The following is a 13,018-nucleotide window of genomic DNA, read 5'->3' as shown; positions in this document are numbered from 1 at the left end:
GGGCATTTATTGGACGGTTGAAAAATATCCATAGGTCCTATTTGCATAAACGTCCACAACTCAGAGGTTAGGATTGTTCAGAAATCTTATATTGGGACTATGACTTGGAAACAATAATATACACAATCTAGACGGTATTTATATTGATTTAATATATTCCACGTGTACACTCTAGGGGTTGTTGCGTATCAAGCATCATTTACGTAGCCCGAGTATCATATACCTCTTCCAAACGAAATGGAATCCCAGTGCGTAATGCGCACAGGGCGTACGGGTGAAGCGACCACAATGAATGAGGTAACAGAGGCGCCAGCCACCCCAGAGTGTAAAATTACATTCTCCATCCTGAAATCAAAAGAGAATCTCGTTCGACTCAGAAGGGTGGAGGGGTAGTTCGGTCATAAAAAATGGAGGAAAGTTCGATGAAGCCTGGAGACTGGCTCCTGCTTAAAGTTCACGAGGAAAGTTCGATGCGGCCTGGAGAGTGGCTCCTTGCTTAAAGTTCACTTCAGGATCTAACTCATCAAACTCCTGCCCTAGCTTCGTTCTTCACATCTCCCGTTTCTGAGAAATCGTAAAACCAAGAACCCTCAATTAAAAAAACCCATTTCTCCTCCCCCTTTTTTTTTTTCGTTGATTTCGGTCCTTTTTCTCCTATTTCGATCGAAAGAAAAATCAGACAAGGGATCGTCTCTCTCTCTCTCTCTCTCTCTCTCTCTTCCTGAAGTAGAGGGCAAATTTTAGGTATGAGTAGCGGGGATCTTCTCAACATCCATCCTACAGAGCTCAAATTCCCTTGTAAGTTCTCTCTCTCTCTCTCTCTCTCTCTCTCTCTCTGCTGTTTTCTTCCTCTTTTTTTTTTTTTTTTCAATTATGTGTTTTATTTACTACTTTCTCACGAATTACGTGTACTGTAGACCAATCATCCTTCGCCCGAGGATGACTGGTGGGAATTCCAACACACATTTCAAAAATAGGATGCAAAAATCCTTATTTTGAAATATGAGAGGGACGAGTCGTGCCTGCTATGCGCGTGACACACATTAAACTAATTTTGAATCGTTTCAAATCGTGGTGTCCCTTGTTGATTGGTCTTGCTCTGGAGAGCACTGCTGATGAAGCCAACTGTTCGATTGGAGCCGATAAAATGGATGGTTGAAATGAGATAAAAGGTCATTTTGTTTGAATTTGACGAACAGATGTCCATTAATTGGAGGTCAGGTTGCCTGATCTTTACCTGGTTTTGGGTATGTGGTCCATCTGCAGCGGCCCACAGCTCGGAGAGTTTGGATTGATGCACGTGCATGCCATGTGGATGGTATTTGTTCGTGTGCTTTTGGGTTGTAATACTTTGACAGTATCAGTGATTTGTTCATTTTTGAAATGCTTGTTGGAATACTGCATGCTGTCCTTGGACTGTGGGTGATTAAACGTACACTGAAGTCAGGCTCTTCTTTTTTCTCTGTCTGTATTTCACTTCTGATTATTTTTTCGTGGACTGTGTTGTATGGGTCGAGAAGTTGAATTGAAGAAGCAAAGCACATGTTCTCTGCAATTGACCAACAAGACAGATCAGTATGTGGCTTTTAAGGTAACTACTCCTCTACCCCTGCACTCCCCGCTCTCTCTCTCTCTCTCTCTCTCTCTCTCTCTCTCTCTCTCTCTCTTCATCCGTGCTTGATTTCACATTCAAGAAGTTTACATTATTTTCTTTCATTTCGCATTACAGAGTGGTAATATATAGACATGGAAGGTTACATTTTATTTATTAATTTATTAATTATTATTATTATTATTTTTTGTGCCTTATTGTTTTCAGGTTAAAACAACCAATCCAAAGAAATACTGCGTGCGTCCTAACACAGGCATTGTTTTGCCTGGGACGACATGCAACATTACAGGTGATCCTCTAGTTTTAGTTGTTGAATAGTCGCTCTTTTCCATGTTTGATTTTTGAATATTTATGTTGTTTTTTGGCTAATCAAATTGCTTCTGGTCTTTGTTTTGATTTTAATAGTTACAATGCAAGCCCAAAAAGAAGCTCCGCCTGATATGCAATGCAAAGACAAGTTCCTCCTTCAGAGTGTCATTGCGAGTCATGGTGCAACCACAAAGGACATAACTTCAGAAATGGTGGGACCTTGTATTTTCTCTTCTTATATTGACTTCTTGTTATGATTTGTGTTGCTTGGGAATAAAGACTGACATGCATGGTTCTGAATATTGGTATTGGCGAGTGTATTGGCCTGGCCAAAAACCGATACTATACACACCTTTTATTGGCTTGTATCACACCATATGGATATAATTTTTTTTGAGAAAAAATACAGAAATATTAGAAAAAAAGGAAAAATGAGATATCCAAGAATCCGTGTGTATTTTTTTAGTGGTTTGAATATGTATTCAGTGGTGTATGTATCCATTCTTTGGTAAGAATGCTGTATGCTAGGTTGACTTACAGTAGGTTCTGATGTTGAAGTCTTTTGGTTATAAATTGTCGATGTATGTCAGAAATTGATATGATATATTATTAATATGGCTATCTGTCAAGTATTGGACTATCAAATCACAATAGTGAAACACATATAACATATACATTATCATGTGTCAAAGGCTAAGTCCCAGTGTTTTACCTTGTACTACTGAAATGATCACTGAGGCGTCTCAGCACTGTCATCCTTGTCAACGTTGTTGTATTGTCCATATCCATATTGACCATATTAAAAAGGATAGTTGAATATGTGACTACATGTCTCGGCAGCAGATGTTGGTTATGGTTGTGGTTGTGGTTGCTGCAAATAATCCCTGTATCGATTGTATGTGTATGGGTCATGGTGCCGCCAAGTTCATAAAATTTCCCTCACCATTATAATTTCCCTGTCTAAGCCTTCTCCTAACTCAACGTCTTCATCATCACTGACGTCCTGCTCATGAACACCAAATAGCTTTGTTCAATATGCATCAAGGGTGACCTTCTTCCCCTTTTCCCTCATCGCCGATTTTCATTTAATTTATTCTAAGATTTTTATTCCTCTCATTTGCTCGGTTACTTCTTTAGGGGCACTTGAACATCTATAAACTTGACCCTTTTTATGGGCCAAGTGTTGTTTTAACTGAGTTATGCCCCTGCTCATACTCTTATTACAGTATTTGCCCATAATTTGCTGTCTACTCACTTCTATTCTTACCTTGTGATGTACTCCAATCTCAACAACTCCCAAGCCTAAGCACAACCCCGAATCTCTAACCCAAAAAGTTGGTAACAAGTCCACACTTCACTCGACAAGTGCCCTAAGTGCCCACCACACCAGTACACCCCAGCCTAGTAGCCCATTGCAAGTCTACAGGATAGTTTCTACAATCAACAATCCACTCTGCAAAAACACCAAGAAAAGGAGAATGTGTGTTACAAACTTTCTTAATAAACTAATAAACTAAACAGATGAACTCATAAAGCAACTGAAATTCAATAAAAAGCAATAATATAAATGCAATGATAACATCCTACTATAATAAAAGTGATAAAACCACAAAAAATTATAAAAAATATAAAAGACAAAAAGAAGTGAAATGAATTATTCATTTACCATTATGTCCATATGTTCATTTTCTCAAATTGGTTTTTGAGAAAAAAAATACAATTTTTTTTGAAGATAGTTGAAAATGCATAAAAAACAAAATTGCAGCCCATAGACGGTAGTTCTATGTTCAAACAACACAGATCTATGTTCAAACAACAAGAATTTTTCATTTCCACAAACTGATTTTGAAAACAATAAAAATTCTTTGAAAATTGCCCAAAAAAAGTTGAAAATACATTTTAAAAAATTTACCGCACATAGGATGGTAGATCTATGTTCAAAGAACATAGATCTAAGTTCAAAAAACATAAAATTATTATTTTCCTAAACCGATTTAAAAATAAAAACATTTTGAAAATGGCAAAAAAGCAGTGGAAAATGTGTTAAAAATAAAATTGTAGAATAAATGTTTAAGCAACATAAATCTATCACTCCAAAGAAATTTTGGTAAAAAATGAAAAAAAGAAAAATGCCTATAAATGGCAAAAAGGCCTGAAAATATACGTATTTAAAATCCAGCAGTGAATGGTAGATCTATGTAAAAAAAAGCGACATAGATTTATCTAGATTTGTCATTCGATTCATTCACCTACACTTATTTCGGGAAAAATGAAAATTTAGAAAAAAGCCCAAAAATGTCCTGAAAATATAAAAACTGAGGTAAAAATTTTATTTTAGCAATGCATGTGTAGAATCTATAGATCTATGGTAGAAATGTTGTCTTCATGCAGCATTACAAAAATTACTTGAGGAAAAAAAAAGCAAGAAGAAATTGCTGAAATTGTCAAAAAAAAAAACAAAAAAAAAACAACGGAAATCAAAAAACAAAAAGGTATGCAAATATCCAAATCGAGCACAAATCAAGCATGTTTTGACCGATTTGGGGTTATTATGTTGATTTGACATGATTACAATAAGATTCAAAAAAAGGTTTTCTTTACTATGTTTTTATTTTAACCTAATTGGCCACCCAACATTTTTTCCTTAGAATTGAGCTCAAAATACTTGTTTTCATCTTCGAAACAAGAATAGATCTGGTCGGAATTGGGCATAGAACAAAATCATAAGGAGAAGGAAAAGATGAGAGGAAAAAAGTGGAAAAGAGGACATGATGGTGACTTTTATATGTTTATGTGTACGAGTTATCAATCCCAATACAAGCCGATACAAACCGCTTTTTCCAAGATGGGCTGATACAGACCTGTCACCTGTATCGTGCATCATATCATGCTGATACTGATATGATACAGCCGTATCGGCTGATATGATACCGATATTTGGAACTATGTTGAAATGACATGAATCTATTTTTTGCAGTTCAATAAAGAAGCTGGAAAGGTTGTTGAGGAGTTCAAATTGAGGGTGGTTTACATTCTTGCTAACCCCCCATCACCAGTCCCTGAAGGATCAGAAGAAGGATCTTCTCCCCGGGCTTCTCTGCTGGACAATGGAAATTCAAATGCTTCCTTGTTTGATACTGTAAGCATTCTCATTTCTCGAATTTGAACCTATCAAGTGCCCTTCACAGGTTTTCACAATTTTGGTTATGGGAAGTTGTTCCCCAATTTGTTTCGACTGAAGATAAAATATACTTATCCCGTGGACTAAAAAATTTCAGGTATCAAGACCTTATGAAGAACATAAAGAGAAGTCTGCGGAGGTAATTTTTTCCCCTTTCACCAGCACTTTTGATATTATTTTATCTCGTTTGAGTACTATTGGAACCATTGCTTTTAATCAAACATCTATTTCAGAATCTTTTGTTTCCATTTGTAGAAGTGTTGGGGAGTTTTGCACTTCTTTGTTATTAAATACATGGTTGGAGGAAGCTATTTGAGCCTACATACAAATACATGACTGGAGGATGTTATCTCAGTTCAAACTTCTAATACAGTCATTCATCTTTAAATCATTGGTGCATGAGTACTCCATGAGATATCAACAAGGACACATAGATACAGGCGCTTACTACATATTGGTGTTTTGAAAGTCATCCTGCTTGGGATCCAGTTTTAATTGATTTGTTGAATTTTAGCGTGTGCTAGAAATAGAACACTTGGAAAGGAGTAATCAAGAAAAATAAGATAAATTATGAAATGTCAGGAGGAGTCACATCATCATCATCATCATCATCATCATCATCATAAGCCTTGTCTCATCTATCTAGACTCGGCTTCATAAGTAATCAATTAGTTGAATTTAAGTGTGTGCTAGAAATAGAACACTTGGAAAGGAGTAATCAAGAAAAATAAGATAAATTATGAAATGTCAGGAAGAGTCACATCATCATCATTATCATAAGCCTTGTCTCATCTATCTAGACTTGGCCTCGTAAGTACTAGTTCTCCAATTTTGGAACATTAATTCTCATGATTATTTGGCTGATGTTTTATGACTGGCTTGGTTGCCCAACTAAGATCAACTTTGCACTCAGGACCACTTGGTGCTTCACTACCAGGTGTGGTTCATCAGGACATAGGAAGAATTAATCATGTTCTTTAGGCCTTTGGTTTTTTTGAGTAGAACCTTTGAAAGTGCCCCACTATTCTTTATTGAAATCATTTTGGACACAATTGGCACATTTCAAAATTTTTATTGCTCAGACATCTTTTACCTTAAAGCCATCAACCTCCTTTGGATTTTGGATTGACTCAAGAGCCCTTTTAAAGATAATCTTTGGACAAGTCTACTATTTTCTATACATTAGGGTAAATGCCATGCCCTTGATAATGACTAAAAGGAATCCGAACACCTTTGCAGTAATCTTGAGAGTGGGATGGTGATATATATATATATATATATATATATATATATATATATATATATATATATATGGGCACGTTCAGGCCACACCTATTGCTTCAGACAGACATCGTGCTTTTGATGCTGGAGAAATAGGGAATAGGGTAGTCCGAACCTTACTCTTAAAACGCATGATGTCCCGTCCGTTGTAGTAGAGTTGAATGGTGGTTTTATTGAGGGTAGTTATTCTTTTTTATTTTTTATTTTTCAATGGCAATGGGCAATTTTTTAATTAAAAATTTAGAGCAGAAGGAGAAATCATCATCTAAGCCTTATCCCAATTAATAAGGGTTGGCTACATGAATCCTATTCCACCCATTCTGATGGGGACATCAGAGGACCTACTTGGATATACCAGAGACGGAGACGACCATTCACATTAGCGCAACTTTCTTTGTGGATGGGTGAAGAGTTCCAGATGGGGCCCGTCAGGCCATTTTGAAGACCTCACATGCATTGGACATGCATCAAGAAGACCCCACCTTGGGATGATGCATGTGGGCTGCTTAGGAGATCATTTTAGTTATATGATTTCTATTTCGTGTCGATTCAACTGTTGGATTTTGTCGATCAGGCCATCGGGCCACCAAATCTTTAAGATCTGGGCCCCTTGGACTCTGATCTTGCTTTCTTTATGTTTTTTGTTATTTTTAGGAGTTATTTGATGGTTGATATTGATGATATATGTTTTAGTTTTCTTATTTTGGATGATGGGCCACTTAAGTGAGTTGCATAGTTGTAATTATGCTGGATTTTAATTCCGAATTTTTAATTATAAAAGCATAAAGGGGGTGGAATTCCTACCCTAGCAGTGTTATTGAGAAAAAAAAGAAAGAAGAAGAGTGAAGCTCTTTTGTGTGAAGGAATTTTCCTCCTTATTTTTTAGGATTTTTTTTTTTTAAATTAAAAAAAACCTTCCATTCCAATTAAATTGTGGAAGGGTAGAAGCTTGTTTGGTGGTGGATTCCCCAAGGTATTCTTCGTCTTACTTCCTTCATCTATCTTGTTCGAAAGGTATTATTATTTTTCTCTTATCTTCCTCTTTTCCCCTTCCATTACAATCTTCTAAACCCTAGATCTTCAATTTTCTATTTTCCTCAATTTCTAAAAACCCTAACTCCAAAATTCTCAATTCTCATGAACCTTAATTTTCCTAATTTTAGATTTTTCCCTTTCCTAACTCTAGTCATAAAACCTACAAATTTGTCCATTAAGTGTGGAACATGCCTATGCTAAATTGGAAGTTCTATCCTTCCATCGGTTCTAGTTTTAATTGATTTATGTGATTTGTTAGCATGCGGGTATGCGATTTGGGTTAAATCAGATTTTATTTCCTATTGTTTACTCTTAATTAATTGGTAGGTTAGCATTTTTTGTTAATTGAATTACTTTATGGACTCTTTCATAATAGTCACGTTGCATGCTAGCATTAAATCATGTGTCCTACATCATATTCCACTATATCAATGGCAATTCTTTCAGTTAGAGCATAGGAACGAGTAATGTTTATGCGTGCAAGAGCCTTAAGACTATGGAAATAGTGTTATAAGTTCATCTTTTTTTTTTCCTAAAAAATCCATGAGCTCATTAAGTCCATTAATCAAATCTTAATGGTGTTCTAACCTAGCTAAAACCATCATTATTTAGTCTTAATAAAGGTAAAGAGATTTTTTTTTCATGAAAATCCAAGAATTCCGTCATTTAAGGAGAGAGACCGTTCGCATATTTTAGAAAATTATTAAGTTTTAATAAATTATGCTTAAGGACCCTAATACATACATTAAATGGTGTAAAGATGGTTTTATTTATCTCAATAAAGTGACATTAACCAAAAGTCAACAAAATCCTTTAATTCAAGAGATGTTTGCCAACACACCATTTCTAGAAACTTTTAAACCCTAATCCAAGCATGATTAAAACTCCTTAAGGATGCTTAATTACTCTAAAACTATACTTAAATCAAGGCTAATAAAGAGAGTGCACCAAAGTCAATATTATTTCCTTAAATCAAGTGGGGCCAAGTGTTTTGTCCCTCACTTTTCAAGAAAAGGAATCCTATATATGATTAAGGAATAATTAAGCTCCTTGACCTTTGATTATGTGGGACAAACCACCATTGAAATAAGGTGGTGCTTCTACTTATGCATTAATCTAGAACCATCTCTTTAATTACTTTCCAATTCTATATATAGCCTTCCTCAACACAAAATTTGGGCACTTAAGTGCCCAAATTCCACGCTGAGAGAGAGAGAGAGAGAGAGAGAGAGAGAGAGAGAGAGAGAGAGGTGGTGGACCACCCATCAAGGAGATCCAACCCATCTAACCCTTTCATCAAGGTGAGTACACCCCCTTCCACTTAGCTTCTTGTTTTATGAATGATGATGATAGTGGTGGTGTGGGCCCCACTGACGTGGGCCTCACTATGGTATTTGTGTGTTATCCAGCCCTTGATAGGGCTGCACATACATGGTTGTGGAAAATGCAATCATCTTGAACCAAAACTTGGGGTGGGCCCCACCATGATGTTTATTAGGCATCCAACATGTTGGCAAGGCCACATAGACATATATGCAAGGATTAAATTGCTTCAGCATTGATGCAATCATCCCACATCCCATGCGCATCCTCCGCATGTGTGTAAAGAAAAGGACCACCTTCCTTTTTTTTAGCCCATTGCTACCTTCCTTTTTCTTTCAAATATCTAGATTAGGAAATTTCCTCTCTCTCATATCTTATTTTAGGTAGGGAATAATTTTAGATATTTTCTTATTTAAGTATCTTCTTATTTTAGGCATTTTCTTAATTAGAATGTTTTGTTATTTATATGCTTTTTTATTTTCACAGATTTTTATATTTTATAGCCTTTATTATAGATTGTAAGATTTGATTATAAATAGGGCCTATGGCCTATGAAATTAGACAAGTTGATTAATATTCTTTTTATTATTATTATTATTATTATTATTATTATTATTATTATTATATGAAATTCTCTTATTTTCTTTGCGGTGGTCGTTGAAGGTAGGGGAGTAGTTTCTAGTTCAAGACTAGAGGACTGTTGAGCTTGCTCAGAGTCTTGCATTTGTGATCTCTTCAATCTGGACCATCCAAAGATTGGACACCATTGGTCAGTCAGGCTCTACACACATGCATAAAAATGCAATGGGGTCATCATAGTATTGATGAAGCGTCTTGGGAGCGGGAGGCTGAGATTCGCGAGCGCTATCCCCATCTTTTTGAGGTTTGATTACATCGGCATGATTTTGTGACTAGTATTTGTATTTAGTGATGTGTTTCCTTATACGAGCTTTGCCTGGTTTAGTGCAAATTTCGAGAATGAAATTTTTGTTAGGGAGGAGAGCTGTGAGACAATATCTTGAAATATTGTCCGTACACCTACTTTCTAGTATTGACATGTTTCGAATAGACTGGATTAATGAGTTCCGATTGGACGCTCTATTTTAGTACCTTAATGACCTGAGACCTATACCCAAACAACTACGCAGACGCTGTGATTCCAATGCCACATGGCACGCCCCATTTTGACGGCTAGATCGAAAGACATATTCCCCATAAGAATCAGCACATGGCACACATCATACACATACGCACACGTAACGTGGGGCGCACTTGGTATAAAATATCTGGAATAGTAAAACATCACTTTAAAACGTAAAAGTGAAATACATTTACCAAAGCCGCCTCAACCCATACCAAGCCATTCCTCTCCCACGTTTTCTCACCCATCTTTTCAACGATGGCCATACCATCCTCGCCCATTTAACCTGCTTTCATCCATCTCGCCAACTCTACTATACTCCTGCATGAAAGAAATCAACCTGAGAAGGAAAGAAATAATACAAAGAAAGAAAAGATAGATTAAGGAAAGGAGTTAAGTGAGAGTTAGAGGAAATTAGGGAGGAAGAGAGGCGATCTCAATCATTCGTGTGTATCTCGTCTCTAAATCAACCGTTGAGGTGAGTGCGTGGGTTGTTTACCCATTGTTTTGATGCCAGGCCCATCAAATGGACTCCATCTTAACGCATATGTTGATATCCATGTCATCTTTCCGTTTTTCCAGAATGTGGAACCCACCTGTTCACGTTGTCTAGTGTGGTCATTGTGTGGTCCACCTTGATGTGCATAAGATTCGTGTATATGAGCCCCATAGTGACAGAAGCCCATTCGATGGACAAAATCCCCTTGTTTTCTTTTCCCTTTCCATTTCTCTCTTTTCTTTGATTTCGATGGATATGCGAAGCTCATTAGCTCCATTATGAGCTGGCCAACCTCATGGATGGAGTCGATCACCCATGTGGGACATCACCTATGCATTTAGAATAAAAACAAAATGGGAAGTCACCGTCAAAGACACTGCATGCAGAGAGACGCTGTCCACGTTAATAGGGGCGAGTGAGGTTTTTTTACTCTTAAACCTACCTTGAAGCATGTGGTTAATCTACGCTGTCCATCCTCCTTGTCAGATCATTTTATGGCCAAGGGTCAAATATGAGGTTGATTTCGACCTCAGGTGGGCCACATTGTAGGAAATAGTGGTGACGGTGACGCCCACCATTGAAACTTTCCTAAAGCCATAGCATGTCATTTAATCAATTAATAAGGTCATGCAGACCTGTGTAAAGTGAAAACACAAATATTTGGTTGATAGCAGACTACTGTGGATCCACCGTTTTGTGAGAATCCACACCGTCTATCCATTTTGCCATTCCATTTTAGGCCTTGGTCCCAAAATAATCTGAAGAAACATATGAACAGATTGGATTTAACACAAACCTCAAGGTGCGTCTCATGAGTGGGCCACATGTTGTTTGTGTTTTTCTTTACGTCAACAGTTTGGGTGCTTGGTTAGAAAGAACAAGGCGCTTACGGTTGATAATTTGAAGAGGAGATGGATGATCCTCCCTAATGTTTGCCTATGTTGCATGGCTGAAGAAGAAACGACCAACCATCTGTTCGTGCACTGTCCATATATCAACCAGATTTGGCTACATATCTTAACTTCTTCAGGAATTTCTTGGCGTTTTTCGAACTCAACTGGTAGGCTCTTGAAGGCGTGGCACAGTGTTAGTCTTGGTGACCAAAGATCCCCCATTTGGAGAATAGCCCTCATGACTGTTTGGTGGGCTGTGTGGGAAGAGAGAAATGGCTGATGTTTTAGAGATGACTCTAAATTGGCGGAGTCCCTTGTGCGCAGAGTTAAGCAGTTTATTGTAGAGGGGGCTGCCAATGTAGACAAACTTAAGGGTTGTAATCAAGGTGTTCTATAACGGTAATGGTGGACGTAACGGCCACCACCGTTACCTTTACGATATGGGTTGCCATAATGGCTGTTACAGTCTTTTTTATTATTTTATTATTTTTTATTATTGATTTCTTTTTTTCTTCTTCTGAAAAACCTATATTTGCCCCGCTGCCCTGTTTTTCTTGTTCCTGTTTTTCTTCTTCTGAAAAATCTTCTTTTCCTCGGAGTGTAGATGGTCCGCTACCTTAGCGGCCCTGCTGCCCTGTTTTTCTTGTTCCTGTTTCGTTTCCTTTTAATATAAATTTCGTGACTCAAAAAAAAAAAAAAAAAAACAAAGAAACAGTTTGGGTGGCAATAAATGCTATTGTATGTTTTCAAGAAGATTTCAATGGTGAGCATTATTGTCCCCACCATTTCCTACAGTTTGACCCACTTGAGGTCCGAATCTACCATATAATTTGGCTACCGAGCATAAAATGATCCAGCAAAGAGGATGGACAGTGTGGATTAACCACATGCTTTAAGGTAAGTTGACGAGTGAAAAACCCTACTCACCTCTGTTGACCTAGACAACGTCTCTTTGCATGTAGTGTCTTTGACGATGACTTTCCATTTTGTTTTTATTCTAAATACATAGGTGATGTCCCACATGGGTGATCGACTCCATCCATGAGGTTGGCTAGCTCATGGTGGACCTAATAAGCTTCACATATCCATCGAAACCAAAGAAAAGAGAGAAATGGAAAGGGAAAAGAAAACAGAGGATTTTGGCCACATACATGAATCAATTGCACATCAAGGTGGACTACACACTAACTACGCTGGACACGTAGACAGGTGGGTTCCACCTTTTGGCAAAATGGCAAGATGACATGTATATCAACATATATGTCAAGATGGAGTTCATTTCATGGGTTCGGTATCAAGATAATGGGTAAACGACCTGTGCACTCACCTCAACGGTTGATTTGGAGATGAGGTGCACACGAACGATTGAGATTGCCTCTCCTCCTCCCCAATCTCCTTTAACTGTCACTTAAATCCCTTAATCTATCTTTTCTAACGGTTGAGATTGCCTCTCCTCCTCAATCTCTTTTAACTCTCACTTAATTCCCTTAAATCTATCTTTTCTTTATTTGTATTCTTTCTTTCCTTCTGATGTTGATTTCTTTCATGCAGGAGTGTAGTAGAGTTGGTGAGATGGATGAGAGCGGGTTAAATGGGCTAGGACGATATGGCCATTGTTGAAAAGAGAGGCGAGAAAATGTGGGAGAGGAATGACTTGGTATGGGTTGAGGCGGTTTTGGTAAATGCGTTTTATTTTTAGGTTTGAAAGTGATAATTTACTATTCCAAATATTTTATACTAAGTG

General features: G+C 37.3%; 1 protein-coding gene across 1 annotated transcript in view; it reads left to right on the top strand.

The window, feature by feature from the left end:
* The first annotated feature begins 319 nt into the window (after nt 1-319).
* LOC131248329 (vesicle-associated protein 1-3-like) overlaps nt 320-13,018 on the top strand; it is a 36,256-nt gene continuing 23,557 nt past the window's right edge. The window contains exons 1-6 of the mRNA XM_058248577.1: nt 320-798; nt 1,521-1,591; nt 1,820-1,901; nt 2,018-2,133; nt 4,899-5,060; nt 5,200-5,241. Coding sequence (XP_058104560.1) covers nt 747-798; nt 1,521-1,591; nt 1,820-1,901; nt 2,018-2,133; nt 4,899-5,060; nt 5,200-5,241 — 525 coding nt within the window. The 5' untranslated portion in view covers nt 320-746. The remainder of the gene's footprint in view (nt 799-1,520; nt 1,592-1,819; nt 1,902-2,017; nt 2,134-4,898; nt 5,061-5,199; nt 5,242-13,018) is intronic.

The sequence above is a fragment of the Magnolia sinica genome, chromosome 6, assembly GCF_029962835.1.
Source record: "Magnolia sinica isolate HGM2019 chromosome 6, MsV1, whole genome shotgun sequence".
NCBI lineage: Eukaryota > Viridiplantae > Streptophyta > Magnoliopsida > Magnoliales > Magnoliaceae > Magnolia > Magnolia sinica.
Note: the sequence above shows the minus strand (reverse complement) of the source record. Positions and strands in the feature narration are given on the sequence as shown.